The 21,931-nt window shown below is 45.5% G+C and overlaps 1 protein-coding gene across 9 annotated transcripts in view; it reads right to left on the bottom strand.

The window, feature by feature from the left end:
- Positions 1-21,931, bottom strand: part of PRKAG2 (protein kinase AMP-activated non-catalytic subunit gamma 2) — a 395,505-nt gene that overhangs the window by 109,395 nt on the left and 264,179 nt on the right. For 2 of the 9 annotated variants that reach the window (XM_065400000.1, XM_065400005.1), the window contains 2 exons: positions 17,168-17,362; positions 2,945-2,955 (listed from right to left, as the gene is read on the bottom strand). The exons of 3 other annotated variants lie outside the window; for them this stretch is intronic. In XM_065400000.1, coding sequence (XP_065256072.1) covers positions 2,945-2,955; positions 17,168-17,362 — 206 coding nt within the window. Of the gene's footprint in view, positions 1-2,944; positions 2,956-17,146; positions 17,363-21,931 lie in introns of all 9 variants that reach the window. 4 more of the 9 variants (XM_065399999.1, XM_065400007.1, XM_065399998.1 and 1 more) reach the window with 2 other exon arrangements.

Genomic DNA, 21,931 nt, shown 5'->3' with positions numbered 1-21,931 from the left:
TAGTGCGATCCACGAACTGAGGGAAGGTAGGCAGAAGAGTGTGTATCTCACCTGTGAGACCCAATCTGGTAGATGGCCTCTAAGCACTCCTGCCAGATTGGGTCTCAATCAAAATCTGGGTGGGAATAGTGACCACCTTACCACTTTCAAGCCAAGTGGTTAGAACTACTCACCTGGGATGTGGGAGATCTACACTCAATTCCCCTCTCTTTCTGAGGCAGAAAATATTTGAACAGTGGTCTCCCACCTTTCAGGAGGGTTCTCTAGCCACTGAGCTATGGGATATGCTGATGTGGAGCTCCCTTAATCTCTCCACTTTGGATAAATACCTAGAATCCTGGGCAAAAAGAGAGAGTGAGTGACTCTAGAGCTTGGTGGTTAGGGCACCTACCTCCCACCTGGGAAGTAGGAGACCTAGGATTCAGTCTCTCTGCTCCAGTGACTCTATTTATACACAGTGGAACAACTTCAACATGAGAGATTAAGGGAGTCCCATATCAGAATACAAGAACTGGATGTGGCAGAGAACCTGGCCTTCAGATCTGCCTCACCACTAGCCAGTTGTCAAGATAGAGGGAAGACATGAATCCCCTCCCTCCGCAAATAGGCACCACCTCTGCCCAGCATTTGGTGAATTCAGGCAGGGCTGAGGACAAGCCGAACGGGAGTACTGCAACCATGAATATCAGGCACTTCCTTTGGCTTGGCAATACTGCCACATGGAAATAAGTGTTGTGAAGATCCAGGGCACCAAACCAATTATTTCAATCTAGCGAGGAAAGGATTGTCACTAGGATGACTATATGAAATCTCGTATATTTGATGTATTTGTTGAGATTCTGAAGGTTGAGTACGGGTCTCATAAAGTATCATGAGTAAAACCCCTTGCCCTGATGTTGAAGGGGGACTTCTTCTATGGCCCCTAAAGCAAGTAGAGTCTGAACTTCTTGTGGAAGCAGCAACTCATGAGAGGGCACCTGAAAAGGGATGGAACAGGTGGGCAAGTAGAGGAGATTAAGAAAAACTGGATAGAGTATCCCAGTTGCATAGTGCTTAAGACCTACTTGTCCATTGTTATGGCTTCCCAAGCATTGAGAAAGTGGGACAATCTGGCCCCAAATGGGAGAGAAATGACAGGAAGATTGCCAGTAACTTGACTGCTGTCCTCAAGGCGTAAGTCAAAAGGATTACTTACCAAAGAATAACTAAGGACAAGATGGCTGGTTGGAGTTGAAGCCAGAGGGTCTCTTCCTCTGATTTATGTCTCCTCTTTGGAAAGACATGTTGCCAGAAGTGTAAGTAGGTTGCCTGTAGTACTGTTGTAATACTGCTTGCCTGTAAGACCGTTGATGGTGCTATGATTCCTGGGCCCTGTCCTGCCATCTCTTGGTGGCTGGTGTATAGTCTCCTAACAAACAGAGTGTAGCACGGGAGTCCTTAAATGAGTGTAAAATCTCTTCATTTTTTTCAGAGAACAGAAACTGACCATCCAAAGGGTATAGTGTATTGGATGTCAGAGGCTATACTGGAATTTTTGTGACCAAGAGGTTCTTCTAGTTGTTATTGCAGAGGCCGTACCCTAGAAGAAACATCTGCTGTGTCAAGTGCCAACTGGATCACTGATGTGGCTGCTAGAGGACCTTCTGCCAGGAAAGCCTTAAACTCTTCCTTTGCATCTTCAGGGAGTTTTTCAGTGAATTCAGACATGATCCAGTTTACAAAGTCATTCTTTTATAAAAGAACCTGTGATTAGCTATGCAAGTCTGGAGAGACAAGGCAAAATAAATCTTTCTCCACAGCAAATCAAGCCTCTTGGCCTCCTTTTCTTTGGGTGTTAATTTGAACTTGCCCTGTTGCAACCTCTCACTGGTGACAGTGACCACAAGGGGGTTTGGGGCCAGGTGGGAATAAATACATTCAAAGCTTTGCATGAGGACATAGTAATGTTTGTCTTACCTGTAGGAGCTAAGGAGATTGGTGTGCATCACAAGGTCTTTGCTGGCTCCAAGAGAGCCTCATTTGCAGGGAGGGCAACCCTCCCAGGTGCTGACAACTGAAGAATGTCCAGAGCTTGTCTGTGTTCTCTTAGACAAACTTAGCTTAGGTGATCTTGATAGGACTTAAAATATTCGAGAATAGGGGAGGAGGAATCTGGATCCAATGAATCATCTGGTCAGGAGGATGACAAAGCAACAGGAGTCAATGGATCCTCCTGTGGTAGGACCTGGTCCCTGTGATAATGGCTCAGTGAGAACAACATCTGCAGGTGCCCCCAATGTAGGAGGCTATAGAAGTCAACTAGACGAACAGTCTGGTGATCTTGCCCTCAAGTGTGCCTATGATCAGGACCTTGGAGACAGGAGGCCAGTAGGTACTGGGCCATAACGACCTGTCTGTATTATAGGAACGGTCCTGCTCTTGGTACCAATGTTCTCCCTCTGGAAACAGCCTGGAAGACTTACTAGACCAATGCCTAGGAGGAGATGGTGAAGTAGAAGAGGATTTGAAAACAAATCGCAAAGAGCCATCTGAATAATCAGTAGGCAACAGAGGAGCTAAACCAGAAGGGACCACTAGATGCTCTGATCTGTCTGTAGCCCAATGAGAAGAGTACTGAAGTCCACATTGTAGTTAGTATTGCAAATGCCCCACAAGATATTGAGCGGACTATATCGACACTCAGTGCCGGGATGGACTTCAACACTGGTGCAAACAAATGAAGTACCATTCGTATCCTGTCAGAGAAATGCCCTGGTACCAAAGCTGTGGGTGCCAAGAGAGAGACCATTGTTGAAGTTGAGGCATAACTGAGTACTGACATGGAGCGTGTCAGTGCCCAAGACAGTATTGAAGTCACATCTTTTGTAGGCTTCCTAGCTGGTACCGACACCAGCACAGATGGTAGCCTGTGCACCAAAGCAATAGATCCAAATGGGCCAGCAACAGCAGGGGCATCTCCACTATAAAGGACTCATGTACCACAAGAAAGCCTGGAACAGAGAGGCAAAGCAAATCAGGTGCTGCCTGATAAGCCTGTGAACTAGCTGGTACTGACAGCTTCGGTGCCACAGTTGTGCGCGTTGGTTCCGGACTCAATGGCCATTCCACAGATGGTACTGGACTTGACATTAAGGTACTGATATGTTCTTGCGGTGGTACTGGGGAGATATAGGTTAAGGTTCCAGCTCTACCCTGAGTACCTGAGGAGTCCCAGTGATGTTTCTAGCCCTTCTTTGGAGGAAGAAGAGAGAGTCTCTCCTCAATCTGGAATGGTTCCGGTTGGTTTTATGGGTCCTCATTCATGGAGGCCCCAGGGAGGAAGATCAGCCTTTTTCTCCAAGAAGAGTCTTAGTCATGAGGCCTGTCAGAAACTACCATAACCTCAGCAGCTGCCTGAGGGGCCAGGCAATCTGACGAAGGCCCTGGGGCTGAAGTGGGCCTCATCACCTTCTGCATGAGGTGCTATTTAAGATTCAGATATCTGGCTATCTGCGTTCTTTTGTTGAAAGAATGGCAGATACTGCACCTCTCTTTACTGTGTCCCTCGCCTAGACACAAAAGGCAGTGCATTTGGGGGTCATTATTTGGGATAGCCGCCGCACATGACAGGCAGTGCTTAAAGCCTGGTGAGAACATACCACACGGCTTCATATGAAATGAACTAGCTACTGGGTACTAACTGCTAATTACTAGCTACTCACAAAAAAGGCAGGGAGAAAACTCACTGATGCAGTAACCTCAAGGTAAACCTCACATTGAACTTTGACTCAGGCCATAGGTGTTGAGAAGGAACTGAGGAGGATTGGGGCAGCGATGCCCTTATGTAGTCTTGGGAGAGGCTATGAGGAGGTGCAGGGTGCATGTGTCACCCTGATGGGTTCTACTACAGAAAGCCCTCTGGCCTCAGTGCACTGGGCACATGTGCAGTTGAGTGGAATACACGTCTGTAACCACTCAAGGAACTCTCAAATCCCAAGCTAATGCTCTAACCGTTAGACAACCCTACCTCACTCTGAATCTCTTGTTTTCATTAGCTCATTAACTGAAATGTTCTTTGTATCCCAATAGATTTCCACAAGACTGCAACAGCCAATGGTATTCCCTCTTCAAAGTGTAACCTCCATATCTATAAAGGACTAAATAGTGAGGAGAACTGTTAGGTGACCAGCTTGTGCTGCTCTCCCTTTGTACCATCACGGGGGCTAAGATCCTCTTGGTTGCTCTTGCTGTCTATTTCTGAGGTTAAACACTGCAAGAGGAGAGACCATGTGTTTTCAATGGAGGGTCACACATCTGGAAATTGCTCCCTCCAGAGGTCCATCAGAACCCAAATTTGGTAAGCTTCAGTCATGGTGTAAAACTTAGGGGCTAGGACAAGTTCTTGATTGACCCCACCAGAATGCTTAACAGATGTGGGCGGGTGAGATGCCTGTTATGATATTTTTTCTTTTGTAGGACTATTTCTTTGTAAAGGGCTGTTTCCAGTGATATAAGGGGCCCCGGTGCTGAGGCAATGGACATCATTACAATTTCTAAATAAGTAACAATCCCCAGGCTTAGCCAGTAGCCCCCACCAACAGAAGGGCATCAGGGTGGTACCTTTGCAGCCAGCTGCTCTTACTGCTCTCATGGCTGCCCAATGATTGAGCCTGACTTTACCAATTGTTTCTGATTCATTGTGGTCGAACTATCATCTCCTTCCCTGATCCTTGTCTTCACCCTCTTCCTCCTATTCTCTTCCTTCACTCATCTCCAATTTCTTGTGCTTGCCTCAAATCCATCACCCGTTATTCCACTCTGCTTCTGCAGTCATCTTCTCTTCTCATCTCCAATATCCCTCCTAGTCATCTTTTAAATCTTTTAACAAATAAATTTATATAGGCCCTGATCCAGCAAAGCAATTAAAGCAGGGTCTTAACTTTAAGCATGTGAGCAATTCTTTTGAAGTCAACAGGACTATTCATATGCTTAAAGTTAAGCATGTGTTTAAGTGTTTTCCTGGATCAGGGCCATAATCATTTTCTAAACACAACCAAACTAAGAACCAACAAAAGAAGTACATAGCAACCCAGAGCAGCCACAAAATTATGTATTATTGTAACCTTCAACTTACCTTCCCTCAATGTCCCTCCTTTTGTGTCGTCATCACTAGTAGTGTTATGGCTACACTTAGACCCTATCCTGCAAACACTACTGGAAGTAGTACTTACAACCATGAATAGTCCTGTTGATGCCTATGGTAATAAGTACCACATGTGGTAATGTTTGCAGGGTCAGGCCCTTGCACAGTAAGCTCCTCAGGTCAGGGATCCAGTTTATTATTTGTCTGCACAGCACCATGCACACACAACTTCAAATCATAATTTTTTTACTTTTCCTGTTATGGAGCACAGGGAAATGACATATTTCTAGATTTCCCCCAAGTTGCCCCACTTTCAGCTAACTTCTAATCTGAATAGTAATAATAAATAAAACTTTAAAAATTAATAACTTATTTGATTGTAACCCTACATATGCAAGCGATCAAGTTAAAAGCTCCTCTCTCCAGAGAATTCTGACCCTGTCCCCTTGTCATGACCTCCCTCTTCCCCAATACTCCCCACCTTATGATTTGATATTTTTACTGATTGTGCCATTGTTTTGTTTTTATACATTAGATTGAGAGATCTACAGGGCTGGGGCCTTGTCTTATTTTTACAACGATAAAGAACGGTGCACATCTTTGGCACTATACAAATCATTGCCATCATAAAAACACATGACCTGACCCTTAGTTCCAGTTGAAAACACTGCTGTGAATATGCTCAAAGAATAAATATTTTGTGTTCACTGCACCAACACAATGAAAACATTTTTCCAAGCTGCTGCTGAGATGGTATCTAGTCCCATTATGAGTCAGCACCCCAATGCAGCTGACTTTCCAATTGCCAACTCTGGCTGCTTGCAATTATTTTTTTTAAAGGTAGACACAGGCTCCATTTTTAAAGAGCTAAATGCTCCCTTCCTGCTTAGGCAGAAATCTGCAAGATCCGAATATCACAGGGAGTGGAGTGGAGTGAAGCAAGGTGTGTTCAGGGGAAAGGTGGTTGTGGTGTATTTCCCCTTCCTTTATGCAGCAAACTTTTCACAGTTGCTGCAATAGACCCTGTTTCCCTAGGCAAGGGATGGGACTAGGGAAGGAGGAGGGGAGGAAGAGTCATAGGAATGGCCACTTGGTACAGCACATTTCCCTTCAAGGCCAGTCAGGACTTACATGTCTTAAAACATTGTAGAGAGGACCTGAGATGTTGGGTGTGGGGGATACAATATGCAGCAGAGTCACAAAGGCAGGAGACGGACTGGGAAACCTGTGGATGGTTAAGAATCCACAGTGTTTTCTCCTGTGGATCCCAGCCTGCACCCCATTTATGGCTGCCAGCTCTGCTCCACATCTGGGCCAGTAGCTCAGAGGGGGTGACGCAGTGGAATGGCAAGTTCAGGTTCTGGGGGATCTGTCCTATGCTTTTCATGAAGGGGTTTGGTGCAGAATCCCTACGCTCTTGTAAATGAACAGCCTAGATGGTAAATAGTTTTCTGTATTCTTGCCTTAAACTGCAAAAATATAGCTTGCAAATCATCATGAACAGCTCTTCCTTAGCTGCAGTTTTATGCTGAATTGGGCAGTACACATTCCATTACTGTTATACATGGCCTCCTTTCATGAGAAGAGATGGTTACTTACTGTAACTGGTTCTTCGAGCTGTGAGGCAGACATTTATTCCACGTAGGTGTGTGTGCCCAGTGCACGGGAACCAGAGAATTTTGCCTTGCAGTACTCACAGGAGGCAGGGATTGTGCCTCATGGCTATATGAGTAGGGCCTTACCAAATTCACGGTCCATTTTGGTCAATTTCACGGTCATAGGATTTTTAAAATAGTAAATTTCATGATTTCATCTATTTAAATCTGAAATTTCACGATGTTGTAAGTGTAGGGGTCCTGACCTAAAAAGGAGTTGTGGCGGGGTCTCAAGGTTATGGGGGTGGGGGGGCAGTTGCGGTACTGCTACCCTTACTTCTGTGCTGCTGCTGGCGGCTGTGCTGCCCGCAGAGCTGGACAGCTGGAGAGCAGCGGCTGCTGGCCTGGAGCCCAGCTCTGAAGGCAGAGCCGCCGCCGCCAGCAGCAGCACAGAAGTAAGGATGGCATGATACGTTATTGCCATCCTTACTTCTGTATTTTTGCCTGCAGAGCTGGGCCCTCAGTTAACAGCTGCCTCTCTCTCCAGCCGCCCAGCTCTGAAGGCAGCGCAGAAGTAAGGATGGCAATACTATGACCCCCCCAATATAAACTTGTGACCCCTCCTCCCCCGCAACTCCCTTTTGGGTCAGGATCCCCAATTTGAGAAACACTGGTCTCCCCCGTGAAATCTGTATAGTATAGGGTAAAAGTACACAAGATCAGATTTCACTGGGGGAGACCAGATTTCACGGTCTGTGACGCATTTTTCATGGCCAGGAATTTGGTAGGGCCCTATATATGAGGCAGCTCTGCCTTTACCCCAATTTAGTCCCTTCATACCACACGCCCTGAGACTAGACTCCGATGCAGAGGGGACAAAGGGTGAGTTGTGGAATACACATCTGCATCATATTTTGAAGAACCACGGTTAAAGTAAGTAATCATTTCTTCTTTGAGTAGATGCAGCTGTGTATTCCACGAACATGACTCATGCCAAGCAGGACCCACAGGAGGCGGATCTCAGAGTCTAACAAAGATTGCAGAACCATCTTCCCAAAGTTTGCAAGAGTTTTTGGATGATGTTGTATGGCATAATGGTTCATAAACATATGTATCGATGACCACATAGCAGTCCTGCAAAAGTCCAGTATTGAGCCATCACTTAGGAACATTATTGATGGAGCTTTCACTCTCTTAGAATGAGCTCACACCCACTGAGGAGGCATAGTCAAAGGTATTTTATATGTAGTCTTGATACAGGATGTTTTCCATCTAGAGATTTGTTTGTGAAGAGACCACTTGCCCCTTCATACAATACGCATATGGCACAAAGGCAAGGCAAAAGCATGAAATGTTTTAGTCCTGTCCAGGTAGAAGGTTAGATATCAGACATCTAACGGGTGGAGATGCTGCTCCTCTGGAAATGAATGTGGCTTAGTAAAGAACACAGGTAAGTATACCACCTGGTTCAAATAAAACTGAGATTACTTTAGACAAACACTTTAGGTGCAGTCATTAAGTCACTTTGTTTTTGGAGAATTGCATATATGGATGATATGCCCTCAGAGCCTGCAACTCACAGACCCTCCTTGCATATGTTATCATCACGAGGAATGCATGTTTCTGACACAAAAAGGGGAAGGGAGAAGATGCAGGAGGCTGGAACAGAGGTTCCATCAAAGCCACCAGGACCATGTTAAGGTCCTACAGAGAAACCAGCTCTCATACCAGGGTCCTCTATAACCTGCTGGGAGCATGCAGCCAGAACACCCTTCTCAAGGTCACCGCTGAGGCCATCACTCAGGCCAAAGTATCCATGACATCTACCATGGACTGTAATGATGTCTTGGTCACCAACCAGCAGTCAGTGATGAACACCCAAAATTCCTTCCTGGAGGCTTCAGGCAGCTGGTCTGTAAATTTACACATAGCCGTCCCAATTCACAAAGTCATATTTGGACAACAGTGCCTGCTAGCTTGCAATCTGCATTTGCAGGGAAGAGGAGGTATAGATCTTTCTACCCATTAAGCCCATCCTCTTAGAGTCCTTGTCTGTAGGGGTGGACTAACATCTGTCCTGCCAAGCTCTGTCATTCACCAAAGTTTTGACCAGGAAATTAGGAGCTGGGTGGGAGTAAAAGCCCTCAAATCCTTGCACCAGTATAAAGCATTGTTTCTAAATGCTTTGCAGTAGATGGCATTGAAGCCAGCATGCTCCAAAGAACTTCCAGGAGTGCATTGTTAATAGAGAAGGCCCACTCTCCCAGGGCAGATGGCTACAGGATGTCCAATAACTGATGGGTATTCTCCTGCAGGAACTATGCCTGAATGCCCAAGTAAAAGCAACCAAACACCGCAAAAGTTCCTGATAGGCCTTGAAATTCTCAGGTGCTGAAGGAGAGAAAAGCCAAGTACTGCTGAATTTTCTGGGGACGAAGAGGAAGTGGTTAACTGTGGCAGAGTCAGGTCCCACTCCTAGAGTGGAGGACCTGGATGGAATGCCTCCAAAGGCTACACAAGGTGAAGGCTCACTGATGCCTCAACCTGTGATGGGATGATGGCCCCAGCCACCAACCTGACCAGTGATCTCACCTCGGAATGTGATGAGGAGTATGACCTCTGTGACCGAGGAACACCCCAGGGATTCCATGGAGACCACTAGGCATAAGTGTAGGGCATTGGTAAGCCAGTAGGTGCCAGGCCACGGGCCCTCATCCTGACCATGAGATGAGTACCAATCCTGGTACCCATGATGCTCCAAGAATGGGCCCGATGACACACCATACCTCAAAGTAGCACTCTGTAACCCCCATATTCATCATTTATATATGGTTGTGACATTTTGTACAAAAGCTTGTCTTGTAGGGTATCATATGAAAAATCATGATTTCCTGAAACTCATTGTTCTGTCAAAATGTGTATATCATCATTGTATGTGGAGTTATGAGATTTTGCTATATGGTTGTTATTGAAATATATGGGAGACACCCACAGCCAGCGCTCCAGTGGCAACAAAAGAGGTGACCCACAGCCAGATGGGTGTTAAGCGACCATCACCGGCCATTGACCAGCAGGGAAATTGTAAACAAGAGATTTACAATTCAATGAGAGAGAGTTGCTCGAGCTCCACACAATGGGGATTGCTTAACCCAGTGACTCAGCAGGGGACATAGAATATGTGATCCCTGACTCCATGTTTGAGACAGTATCTTTCCATGCACATGGACTGGGGGTATAAATTGGAGACTGTGACATCAGCCCAGGGCCTCTCTCCTCCCCCAAATACTCTAAAGGCAAAAAGAATGGGAATTCAGCCTGTATACTAAGAACTGTGAGCTGCTTACAATGTCTAGTAGGGTGAGAAAAACGGCTAGATTCAAATCTTGCTTAGCATAGAGTTTAGAATTTAGATTGCGATTTTACCTTTTCTTTCTTATGTAACCAACTCCGACCTCTATGCCTAACACTTATAATCACTTAAAATCTATCTTTCTGTAGTTAATAAACTTATTTTAATGTTTCATCCTTTCCAGTGAATTTGTCTAAAGTGCTTGGGGAATCTGCTTTGATTACAAAGGCTAGTGCATGTCCACTATCTTTTGATGAAGTGGTGAACTAAATAATGAGCTTGCATTGTTCAAGAGAAGGTCTTGAGCAGTGTAAGACAGTACATTTCTGGGGTGCAAGTTTAGGGCCTGGGGGAATTTGCTGGTGTCTCCCTCTGTATAGTTCATAAGTGGCTTAGAGAGCATTCATGCAACTTAGGTGGGTGTGTCCCTGTATGTTGTTGGCTGAGTGATCACAGCACCTGGAGGGGTTTGCTGCTTCTCACTAGTACAGCATCGTAAGAGACAGTCCAGGGAGGGGAGTTAAAGGCACAGCGGTCCCACAATTCCAGGTTGCATGCCGGGAATCCATCATAGCCTCCAATGTAGGCCAGGCACTGGAAGCAGGAGGATCCCAACCTCAATGCCAAAGAGTCCTGGGATTCTAGGGATAAGGGTGAAGCTACCCCTGAAGGTGTGAACAACTGATCTCACTCATCCAAACTGGATTTATGTCTGCGGAGGGAAGGGGGCAGTATCTTACGTACGCACTCTAATTTCCTCAGGGCACAGAGTGTGCCTTTATGGAATGTTATTTCCCTACAGGATCGGAAAATTGATTGCTGTGGCTGTGAATGCTATTAGAAACTAGTGTATAACTACATCAATAAAACTATATTTCATGATGGTATGATTGTACATATTGTTTTCAAAACCAGGTAAGTAGTTTTTTAAGAAAGAGGTATAGCTGGTTAAAGAACAGTGGAATGGTACAGCCTAATGTTAGCACATTTTCCCTAATATTCAGCCTTTATTTTTCTTATTTTCATCCCATTGCTCCTAGTTATAGCCCCCTCGCCCTGTTAAATATTCCCCTCCACCACTGGGTTTGAGTCTCCCCTCACACAAATCTGACCCCACTATGACTCCATTGAATTCAATGGAGTTATTAGTGATACACACTTACGCAAAGGAGAAAAGAATCAGGTCACTGGTATTTAAACGTTTCAGATACTTGTAGAGAAATGTTAATACCCCCACTTAGTTGTCAGATCGCTAACTATATATACTCTTTTTAAAAAGCTATTTATTTATTGGGTTTAGTAACCAAATATCAGTCATGGACTACTGTCAAATAGATGAACGTATACACCAGCTTTTAACTAACTACAACTTTCACATGGACTGCAACTGTTTCACTGGCAGTTCTGTTTAAATAAGGATGGCCTGTTAGGGCCGACTGAGATCCATTAGGCTCTGTAATAATCTTGCACAGAGAAGTAAGCAGTGGTTACCACGTAATATGAGGCATTTAAAACTAGACTGGCTAGAACTGTTTTAGGAAACGTATTGCAGGAAAGACTCCTGCACTAGCAGGTAACAAACTAGATAATTATTAAATCCTTTCATCTCTAATTTCTGTTATCAGTTTGCGGCAGTATAAATCAATGGTGAGTCACAGTAATGTCTTGGCAAACTAATATACTGCCTTAAATCACCTGAATGCTGAAATTCTGAATCTCTGTACAGGGAAAGAACAGACTCCCTTTCCCCACCCATGAGGTTTTTGTAAGACAACTTCAGATTCAAACGTCAGTTCCAGTTCTCTTCAGAAGAGTTAAATCTCTGCAATAAAGCAGCCTGATTATGGGGCTTTGATGTGTGGCACAGCTTTTAGAGAGAGAGCCAAATTGAGGGACCTACTGTGCATAGCCTGGTTCCCAGGCTCCCTGCCCGCAGAAGAGTATGATGTAATCATTCCTTATGCAAAACAGGTGAACAGCTGTGTTTGTGAGTTTACTACAGTTTGGCTAAGGAGCAGCATTAAAAGCCCTGGAGAGAAGTGCCACTGTTAAAGAGCCAGGTAGTCACTGAAGCCCCATACTCCCCTTCATGTCTAGGTGTGGAGGAGGATACAGTTCCATCTCTGTGGCACATTCCCCCTCTCCTTCCTCTCTTGGAGGGCTGTGAATTTTGGAATAGGTAAACCAGATGTGGACTAGGCTCCTCCAGATTCTCCCTCACCCTACACCTTACTCCTGAGGGCATTCTGCGCCAAAAAATTAAAAATTATGCGCACAGTATTTTAAAATTCTGCAAATTTTATTTGTCAAATAAATGTGGAGGCTCCAGCATGGCATTGGGGAGAACAGGCCACTGACTGCACAGAGGTGGGAGATCTCTGTGCAGATCCCCTTTCTCCCAGGGACACAGACTCAGCGGTGAGGCTGCATCCAACCCTGATACAGTGCAAGGACCGGGCCTGCCCCAGAAACACCCCAGAGCCCTGCCCCTCCATGCCAGGTGCACCAGGGGTGGGCAGGCAGGTTCAGCAAGGCAGGATCCAAGTGTGGAGGGGCTTAGTGTGAGGGGATCCAGGTGTGAGTTGAGAGGGTTCTGTGTCAGGCAATCTGGGTGTGGGCAGCTCAGTGGGGGATCCAGGTGCGGGGGGGATCTGGATGCACAGGGGCTTATTGGAGGGTTCTGGGAGCAACGGTAATGGGACTCTGCAGGGGGGTCCAGGTGAAGGTGGTTGGGGCTCAGCGGATCTGGGTGTGGGGGGGATAGAGTTCAGCATGAGGTCTGCGTATGGGGGGCTCAGTGGGGGGGTCGGGATCCAGGTGCAGGGGGAGTGGGATCCGGGTGCGGGTGGCTCATTGGGGTGGTCAACGTGCAGGGGGAGTGGGGCTCACTGAGGGCGGTTCTCGGTGTGTGCGTGTGGGTCAGGCTCAGCAGGAGGGTCTGGATATGAGGATGTGGATGCACAGGAGTTGGACGGATGGGGGGCAGCTCCCTGTACAGTGATCCCTCCCCCTGCAGCTGGGGAGCGATGGGTGCAGGAAATGCTGAGGGGTGGGGAGTTTGCAGAGCTTCCTACAGCCGGGGGAGAAATCTGGGGGTGGGTCTGACCTGGACGCAGTGCAGGGGAAGAGGAAGTCCCATCCTCCCCAGCCCAGCCGGGACTAGCAGCTAAGCCCGGTGCAGGGTAGGAGCCACCAGACATGTCTTCCCCAGTCCTGCCCCCACCCCACAGTGATTTGCCTCTCTGCTGGCTGCCCTGGGCACCCGAAACATACTGCTGGGGAGGGTCGCATGACCGCTTTTGTGGCTTCTCTTTGCTTCCCTGTCAGAAAGTCATTCCCTTACTCCTGAGGGCATTCTGTGCCAAAAAATTAAAAATTATGCGCACAGTATTTTAAAATTCTGCAAATTTTGTCAAATAAATGTGGAGGCTCCAGCATGGCATTGGGGAGAACAGGCCACTGACTGCACAGAGGGTCGCATGAAAGTCATTTTTCTGCAGGGAAACAAAGAAATCTGTGGGGGACATAAATTCTGCACATGCACAGTGGCACAGAATTCCCCCAGGAGTAACACCTGCAGAGTAAAACAGCCAAAGCTGAGAGCCCTGTGCGGGACTATTTTTAATCCCACTCCCATCTCACTCCTGCTATTATGGCAGCAGGTTCTGTGGGACCCCAGTCCCATTGCACAGCTCTAGGCTAAGGCTTCCCTTTCTTGCTGAGGAGTCCCCTTTAGATGGGTGCAGGGGAATAACCACAGTGTAAGAGGAGGGGTGCCTGATGCATGACCAAAAGACATGTTTACAGAGACTGGTGGGAGGCTATAGAACCAGAGGGCATAGAGGAGGCAAGGGGCATTTGTGCAGATGCTCTTGCCTCCTGGAGATCTTGCCGTTAAAGGTGCATCACCCTTGGCTTCTTTCGGGAGGGGCAGGAGGCACAAACCCTGCTCTCCCCAATAGGAGAATTCAAAGGAAGCTCCACATGTTGAAAAGCAGGGAGTTCTCTTTCCTCCGCATGATTTATTCTCATGGAGGGGAGGACAAGGCCCTGAAATGGGCTGGGGAGTGATGTCCTCTGCAAACATGTACATTTTTGTGATAAATGGAACCCTGGCCCTTTCATCACATCGGCCCATAACACTGCAGAGGAAGGAGTGAGGAGGGAATAAAAAGGAGAACAGCAATATTAAGCTCGGCATATTACTTTCCATTTCAAAACGGGCAAAGCAGAAACAGGGAAATATGTTCACTATTAAATTTACAACCTCTTTGCATTCCAATCATAGTTAGTAATTTCACATTAAAGAAGAATAAGTTATCATTCACCACTTATTGCCTGAAGGTCACATAGTCCAAACAACACAAGGTCAAAGTACAAGCTGTCTCATGAACTGTACATTGAAAAATCAAGTTGCACTTGGCCTATTAAGTGTAGCGCATGCTAATCTCTGTTTACAGCTTTGATCTCTTATCAGCTAAATTCCTCATTACAACACTCTGGCCCCACAGACACAAACACACATACATTATTGAAAGAATATGGTATGCATATTCATGAATATCTCAAATTTTAGAAGTAGTGCCCACAAGTACCACTGCAGAGATGTGTCACATAGTAATTAACCTGAACGTCCATTCGGTGTGGGGTTAATTACTTGGATTGGTGTGTAGTATTCTGATTATCTGCTCTGAAGAGGTATGCTTTTTTTTTTTTTTTTTTTTTTACTTGCTGTCAAGAGCTGCCTCCTACATTTTCGTCCTCTCTCCAAAATCTAAGGCTCAAGATAATATTCTATCCTTCAAAGTGCTCTTCACAACAGGAAATTTTGAGATTATATCAGGAGGGAAATAAATAGTATTACTTTTTCCCCTCCCCCTTTCTCTTTTTCTCTAGCAGATTTTTACCCCTTCAATGCCATACTCCCAGGCATACCAAAGGCCAGTTCTGTATAGGGACAGAAACAACTTGAAATCTAGTCAGCTTCTAAAAGGCAAGTTAAAATTAGTTCTAGCTACTGGTTCTACACCTCCCCCTAGTCCCCCTGCTGTTGTGTGTTTGTACAGAGCCTAGTACAGTAGATCCTGGTTTGTGACTGGGGCTCCTACGTGCTACCACAATACAAATAATAATAATGATGATAATTAATAAATAAAATGGAACTACTCATGCTTAAAATTAAGCATGTGCATAAATATTTGAATGTCTGGGGCCTAAATAACTGACTACATAGAGGAAAACAGAGACTCACAAAGTAAATAAATAGAGACTTTTTTCTAAATTCTTTCGGTTACAATAATTTTAGATGTTACTTGTAAGACTAGTACATAAAAAGTTTCTGGAAGAAACATGATTTCATCTTTTAAGTGATGTCTGAGACAGGTTGCCATGTCTGCATACAAGCCTCCCTCTGATTGACAAAACTGTTTACCTAGGGGCATTCCACAGCTGTTAGCATGAATCATTTATCATATAATCTATAGAGGGGATTTAAAATAATCATTAACCAGAGAAAAAACTGCCTTAATAAGCAGCTAGGCTTTTAGGGACTTGTTTATGGTATGTGCTTTATGAACACAAATGTTTTATTACCCCACAACAGAAGAGAAAGTCAGGATAAATGAAGACAACAAAGTATGCATGCAATGCTCATAAAATAATGTTGTTCCTCTACTGTGGTCAGATTTGTGAGCAATGCTGTATACCTGCACTATTGAGAAAAGTGTGAGCTATTCAGTCATTAAAAGACACAAGAATCCTGAACCTATCAGTCTCATAATCATCTCCAAGCTGTTGAAGGTGAGTCACATTCTCCTAACACTTTGCCCACTCAGTAGATCTTATCAAGGATTTAATAGGTTTTAAAGACATCTGTTGAAAATTAAACATAAAGGGTCTGATTCCCCACTGCTTTGCACCTTTTGCCATCACTTATATTGGGGCAAAGTGAAGATAACTAAATCAGAATGGCAGCATTTTACACCTACTCTGCACAGGTATAAATGATGACATAAGGTGGAAAGCAAGGGGGAATCAGGCCCTAAATATTTACATTCCTCCCAACCTTTCATTTGTATAGATGCATCCAAAACTAAAATACACCAACTGATGACAACACTTTACAATGTCATTGTGACACTCTGCACTCCAAAGCAACACCCTGGCACCCCCATATTTACTATGGTGATATGATTATGGGATGTTTTGTACAAAGTATGCCTTGTAAGGTATCATTCTAAAAGTCTTGATCTGTTGAACATTAATATCCTGTTGGATTGTATGTGCTATCATTGTATGGGAAGTTTTGAAGTTTTGCTATGTGTGTGTTACTGAAATATGCTGCGAAGTCGGAAACACCCACAACCAGCCTTTCAGGTACAACAATGAAGTAGCCAGATGCATTGATGGCTACTGTAATATGCAGTCTGCTGACATGTTGCCAGGGAGTCTCTGCTCCTGGGAGCTGCCCTAGGATGACCAGACAGCAAATGTGAAAAATCGGGACAGGGGGTGGGGGGTAATAGAAGCCTATATAAGAAAAAGACCCAAAAATCGGGACTGTCCCTATAAAATCGAGACATCTGGTCACCCTAAGCTGCCCATGTCTTCTGGCCGTTGTGCTCTTCCTTTCTCATTTTTTTGGACTGGGGGAAGAAAACCTACTGGGGACTGGTGCAGCTGATACTATGGTAGAGTTTCTGCTTGAAGTGGTGGTTGGTTCTTCCCCAAATGATTGACCAGCAGGAAAATTATGTAAACTCTCCTTTTCTGCTAGCTCCATTTCAGAGGTTGGCTTGGGAGAAAAAACACGCAGGCTGAACAACTTTACCCTACCCTGACCTGGCACTTCAGATCAAAATGTAGATGCTAGGACCTATAACCACTGCACAGTTTACTTCAGATTACAGATGACATATTGTCTACAGAACATGAAGTCTTGGGACATCGCTGATGTAAAGGGGTACAACTACCCACAACCTGCACCATATTATGCATGCACAGTTCCCAGCTTCTTAGCCATTAAAAATACTAACACACATAGGTCTCTCCCTATTGAAAACTCTAAACAAAATACTCCACTTACTGTTTTTGAGGTAGCACAGGGAGTTGGCATCACCATGGGAGGCTTGGCTGCATTTTGGGGTGGAGGCAGAGTAAACCTCTGCCCTGTGTCCGGAGGAGAAGAGTGAATCCGGGTTTCTAGTCTCTCAGGTTCATGTTTATAGGATTCAAGAGGAAATGGAGGCTGCTTGGTCACTTGTGTTGGGGTAGATGGAGAAGAGGAGAGGCCGGAGGCTGTAAACAAAGGAATCATTATTAAAGTGCAGGTCAAAACAAGAGCGGAGAAGAATCTAAGCTGAAAACTGAGCCTGCACTTGCTCAGCCAATTTTTCTATCCTTCCCTCAAAAAAAAACAAATACACATCTCGTCCTCCTGTTTCTTACGGGGAGTTCCTCCTCCCTCTGCTTAAAACTTAAATAATTCAAATGTATCCTGTGTATAATCCATTATACAAGGAGGTAACATTGTGCAGTGGATAGAGCAGAGAACTGGGAATCTATTCCCAGCTTTGCCACTAGCTTGTATCACCTTGGACAAATCACTTTGCCTTCCTGTGTCTCTATTTTCCTGTCTGTAAAATGGGGATAACAGGAGCGAGCTATCTTGAAAAGCATGGACATTCGCAAATGACAGAAGCCATGTAAGTGTACAGCACTATTATTACTTTTAATATCCACACTAATCTCAGAATGACAATATCTATATGCAAGCTCAACAGCTTTAAATGTTTTTATTTTTTTCCTTCATTTTATCATCAAAGAAAAATCCAAGCCAGCAGTTAAGAATAAAATTAGGAGCAAAGGTACGGGGAAGGAAAGGTTACTCACCTTGTGCAGTAACTGCAGTTCTTCAAGATGTGTCCCCCTGTGGGTGCTCCACTTTAGGTGTGCAGGCACCCGACCTTTGACTGGAGATTATTGGTAGCAGTGCCCGTTCTGCCAGCTCACATGACATCCTCATGCCCTGTACCAAGACTATATCGGGCCCTCCATTCCTCCTCTGCCGCAGAGCCCACAGAGGCAGTTTTGAAGCAGAGGGGAAGAGGTCAGGTAGTGGAGCACCTGCAGGGACACACATCTCGAAGAACTGCAGTACCTGCACAAGGTGAGTAACCTCTCCTTCCCCTTCGAGCAGTGCCCTGTGGGTGCTTGTGATGGTCCTTGCTCAGGGGTCGGTTGGTAGGGTAACGCCACGTACTGGTCATAGCTTAGGCATGTGACTTACAGGAGGGTTGTTGATAGGGGAGCCAGGACCCTCCCACTCCACTGGGCTCTGACCCAGGCCTTTTGAGGGCGATCAGTGATCTAACAGCCAGGGGATTGCTTAAGGCTGCCTTCCCTAGGCCATGTCCTATCTCCCACCTTGCGATTGTCCCAAAGTAGCCATCTGGGTTAAGATGGTGTGAAGGGTGCCCACTCATCCCAAGACACCTTCTGGTGGCAGTGTGTAGCGTGGTAGCTCTCTTCCTCTCTTGGGTGGCAACTGCCTCCTCCTGTGGTATGGACCACCCTCCTGGGCAGCTCAGCCGCAGGGCCTTCCCCTGCAGGGGTAGTCCAGACCAAACAAAAGGAATTACCAAAGTCCAGAGTTTGTACGAGAGGGAGAGGGGAATGCTTCCCTCTCCGGCTGTTTCTGTAGCAGGCCCTCCCTTGCCTCAGGGAGGGAGCTTTGGGCAGTTGTTTTGGGGAAAGATTCAGCCTTTGTCTCAGCCCTTCTCCACTGCACGTTGCAGGTCTGCTCTCTTTCCTGGTCTGCCACCAAGTGAGCTACTTCCTGCCTTTTAACTCCTCTTCCAGTTGGTGCATTTGCTACAGGTGTGGTGGGGGTGGGGTTGGCTGAGCCCGGAGTAGTTCCTTAACCCCTTGTTGTCCAGTGTGGGGTTTGCACACCCCATCACAGTGTTCCATTTTAGGTGACTCCTTAGCAGTAACCATTTAAGGAGGTGGGAGTTTCAGAACACCACTGAAGAAAGAACTGCATTGCCTACTGCCGCATCTGATCTTGCAGCATGAATTAAGACATAGTGGTCGGAAAACATGTGCAACGAGGACCATGTTGCAACCCTGCAGTTTTCAGCAACTGGAATGGCTTTAAGTAGGCTACAGATGTAGACTGTCATCTAGCAGAGTGTGCAATCACTCTTAGGGAGGTATAACCTCAGTGAACCCATAGCAGGCAATAATACATCGAGATCCATTTAGAAAGTGGTTGTGGCTCGCCCAGGTCAGCTGACTTGGGCTGCGGGGCTGAAAAATCTCAGTGTTCTGGTTCTGGCTGGAGCCTGAGCTCTGGAACCATGCGAGGGTGGAGGGTCCCAGAACTCAGGCTACAGCCCAAGTCTAAACGTCTACACAGAGATTTTTCAGCCCCAGAGCCCAACCCCCACTAACCCAAGTCAGCTGACCCAGGCCAGCCCAACCCCCACTAAACCAAGTCAGCTGTCCCAGGCCAGCCACAGGTTTTTTATCCCTGTGTAGACATGCCCTGAGTGGAGACAGATGCTCCCTTAGACCTCTATGCAATAGAAACAAAGAGTCTAGGGGTTTTCCAGAGTGGCTTAGTCCTGTCTAAGCAAAAGGCTAATGCTCACAATATCTAGTGTATGAAAAGCAGACGCTTGTGTTTTAGGCTGATGCAACTTAGGAAAAAAAACCCAGAAAGTGAATAGTTTGGTTGATATGAAATTCAGAGGACACCTTAGATAAGATCTTTGGATGAGGTTGTAAAGCTACCTTCTCCTTGGAAAACAAAGTAAAAGAAGGGTGGGCCATTAGAGCCTCCCATCTCCCCAACTCTTTGAATAGAAGTGATGATCACCAAGAACACTAACTTCGTAGACAGATGTAGCAGCAAGCATGTAGCTAATGGCTCAAAGGGTTGTTTCAAGGGCCTAGTTAAGAACTAGGCTGAAATCCCAAAATGATGTTGGGGCTCTAATCTGCAGAAAATGTCCTCTTAGGAATCTTGCAGTGGTCGGATGAGCGAATACTGAGAAACCTTCTACTGCCATATGGAAAGCTATTATTACCACTAAATGAACCTTGATGGAACTCACAGAAAGGCCTGAATTTTTCAATTCCAACAGGTAATCAAAGACTGAGGAAAGGAAGGATGGCACCAGTTACACCAAAGGTTATATCGTCTCCATTTCTGAAGGTAAATTTGTCTAGTAAATTCTTTTCTGCTATTTACCAATATCTTTTGAACTTCAGATAAACATGTGGTCTCTAGTCCCAAGAACCATTGAGGAATCAAGCTTGTAGTTGCAGGATGTTCAGATTAGGATGGAGCACTTGACCTGCATTCTGAGACAACAGTCAAGGTTTGTTCAGGAGCTGCCACAGAGGACAAAAGGTGAGTTTGATGAGGTAAGGAAACCAAATTTGCCTTGGCCAAGTTGGTGCAATCAAAATTATTTTGGCTTTATCCTGTCTGACCTTGATAAGGACCTTTAAGAGCAATGGAGTTGGAAGATATGCAGAAAGAAGACCTTTTGTCCATGTAATGAGGAAAGCATCTCCTAGAGATTGGGAATAAAGCCCCCCTCTGGAACACAATTTCCTGCAATTTGTGTTGGCTGCTGCAGTAAAAAACTTGACCTCTGGAAATCCCCAAGGTAGGAATATTTTGTTGAGGACTCAAGAGTCCAACTCTCATTCGTACTTTAGGGAGAAATCTCTGCTCAGGTCCACCATGGTGTTTTGTATACCCAGAAGGTAGGAAGATTAAATGACTAACTGATTGGCTATGCACCATTTCCAAAGCTTTATCGCTTTGGGGCAGAGCAAGGGGGAACACGCTACACCATGACAATTGATATAATACATGCATGCAAGGCTGTCATGATCTTGATAGACTTGTTTTTGAGTAGGGAAAGAAAGTGGAGGCAAGCATTTCTGACCATCCTTAATTCCAACAGATTGATGTGCAAGCACTGTTCCTGTTGTGACCATTTGTCTTGGACTGTGTGAGGACCCAAATGTGCTTCCCATCCCAAAAGGGAAACATTCAACATTACTATCACTGTAGGGGATTCTGGCTGAACAGGATTCCTGCACAAACTTTGGATGGATTCAGCCACCAGATGAGTGACTTCAGGCCCTGATTGGGTACAGATACTCACTTATTAATACTGTTTGTTGGGTATACAAACAGTCCTGAGCCACCCCTGAAGATACAAACGGGTGCTTTGTGTTACAAAAACGCAAGCTGCCATACATAACAGCAGTTGCAGACATGTCCTTGCTGGAACTTGAGGGATGAGCTGCACTCTTTGTATATGGTTCTTCAGAGCAAGGAACCTGTCAAGAGGGAGATAAACTCTTCACATTATAGGAGCACTTCTGGATTCGATAAAGAGAATTCGTTGTGCAGAGGTCAAGATAGATTTCTTGAGATTTATTTGCAGGCCTAGCCTTCAGAATAGTGAAGTTGTTGTTTGGACAGCAAACCTAACTCCTGATATGACCAACCCTTGAGGAGCCAGTTGTCAAGGCAGGGAAAGACAGTTATCCCTATATGACGGAGGTAGGCAGCTACGACAACCATGATTTTTAAGAACACCCTTGGGGCGGATAACAGGCCAAAAAGTGTAAAACCTGGTAATGATTGTGATTGAAAGTGAAACAAAGAAATCTTTCGTGAGAAGGATGAATCATTACGTGGAAGTAGGCATCTTTGAGGTTGTGGCTCGCAAACCAGTCCCCTAATTCCAAGGAGGGAATTATAGCTGCTAGGGATACCATCCTGAATTTCAGATGTCTGACATGCTTGTTCCATTGTCTGAGATGTAGTATCTGCCT

This window comes from Emys orbicularis, chromosome 2 (genome assembly GCF_028017835.1).
Source record: "Emys orbicularis isolate rEmyOrb1 chromosome 2, rEmyOrb1.hap1, whole genome shotgun sequence".
NCBI lineage: Eukaryota > Metazoa > Chordata > Testudines > Emydidae > Emys > Emys orbicularis.
This window is presented reverse-complemented; position numbering and strand designations above follow the sequence as displayed.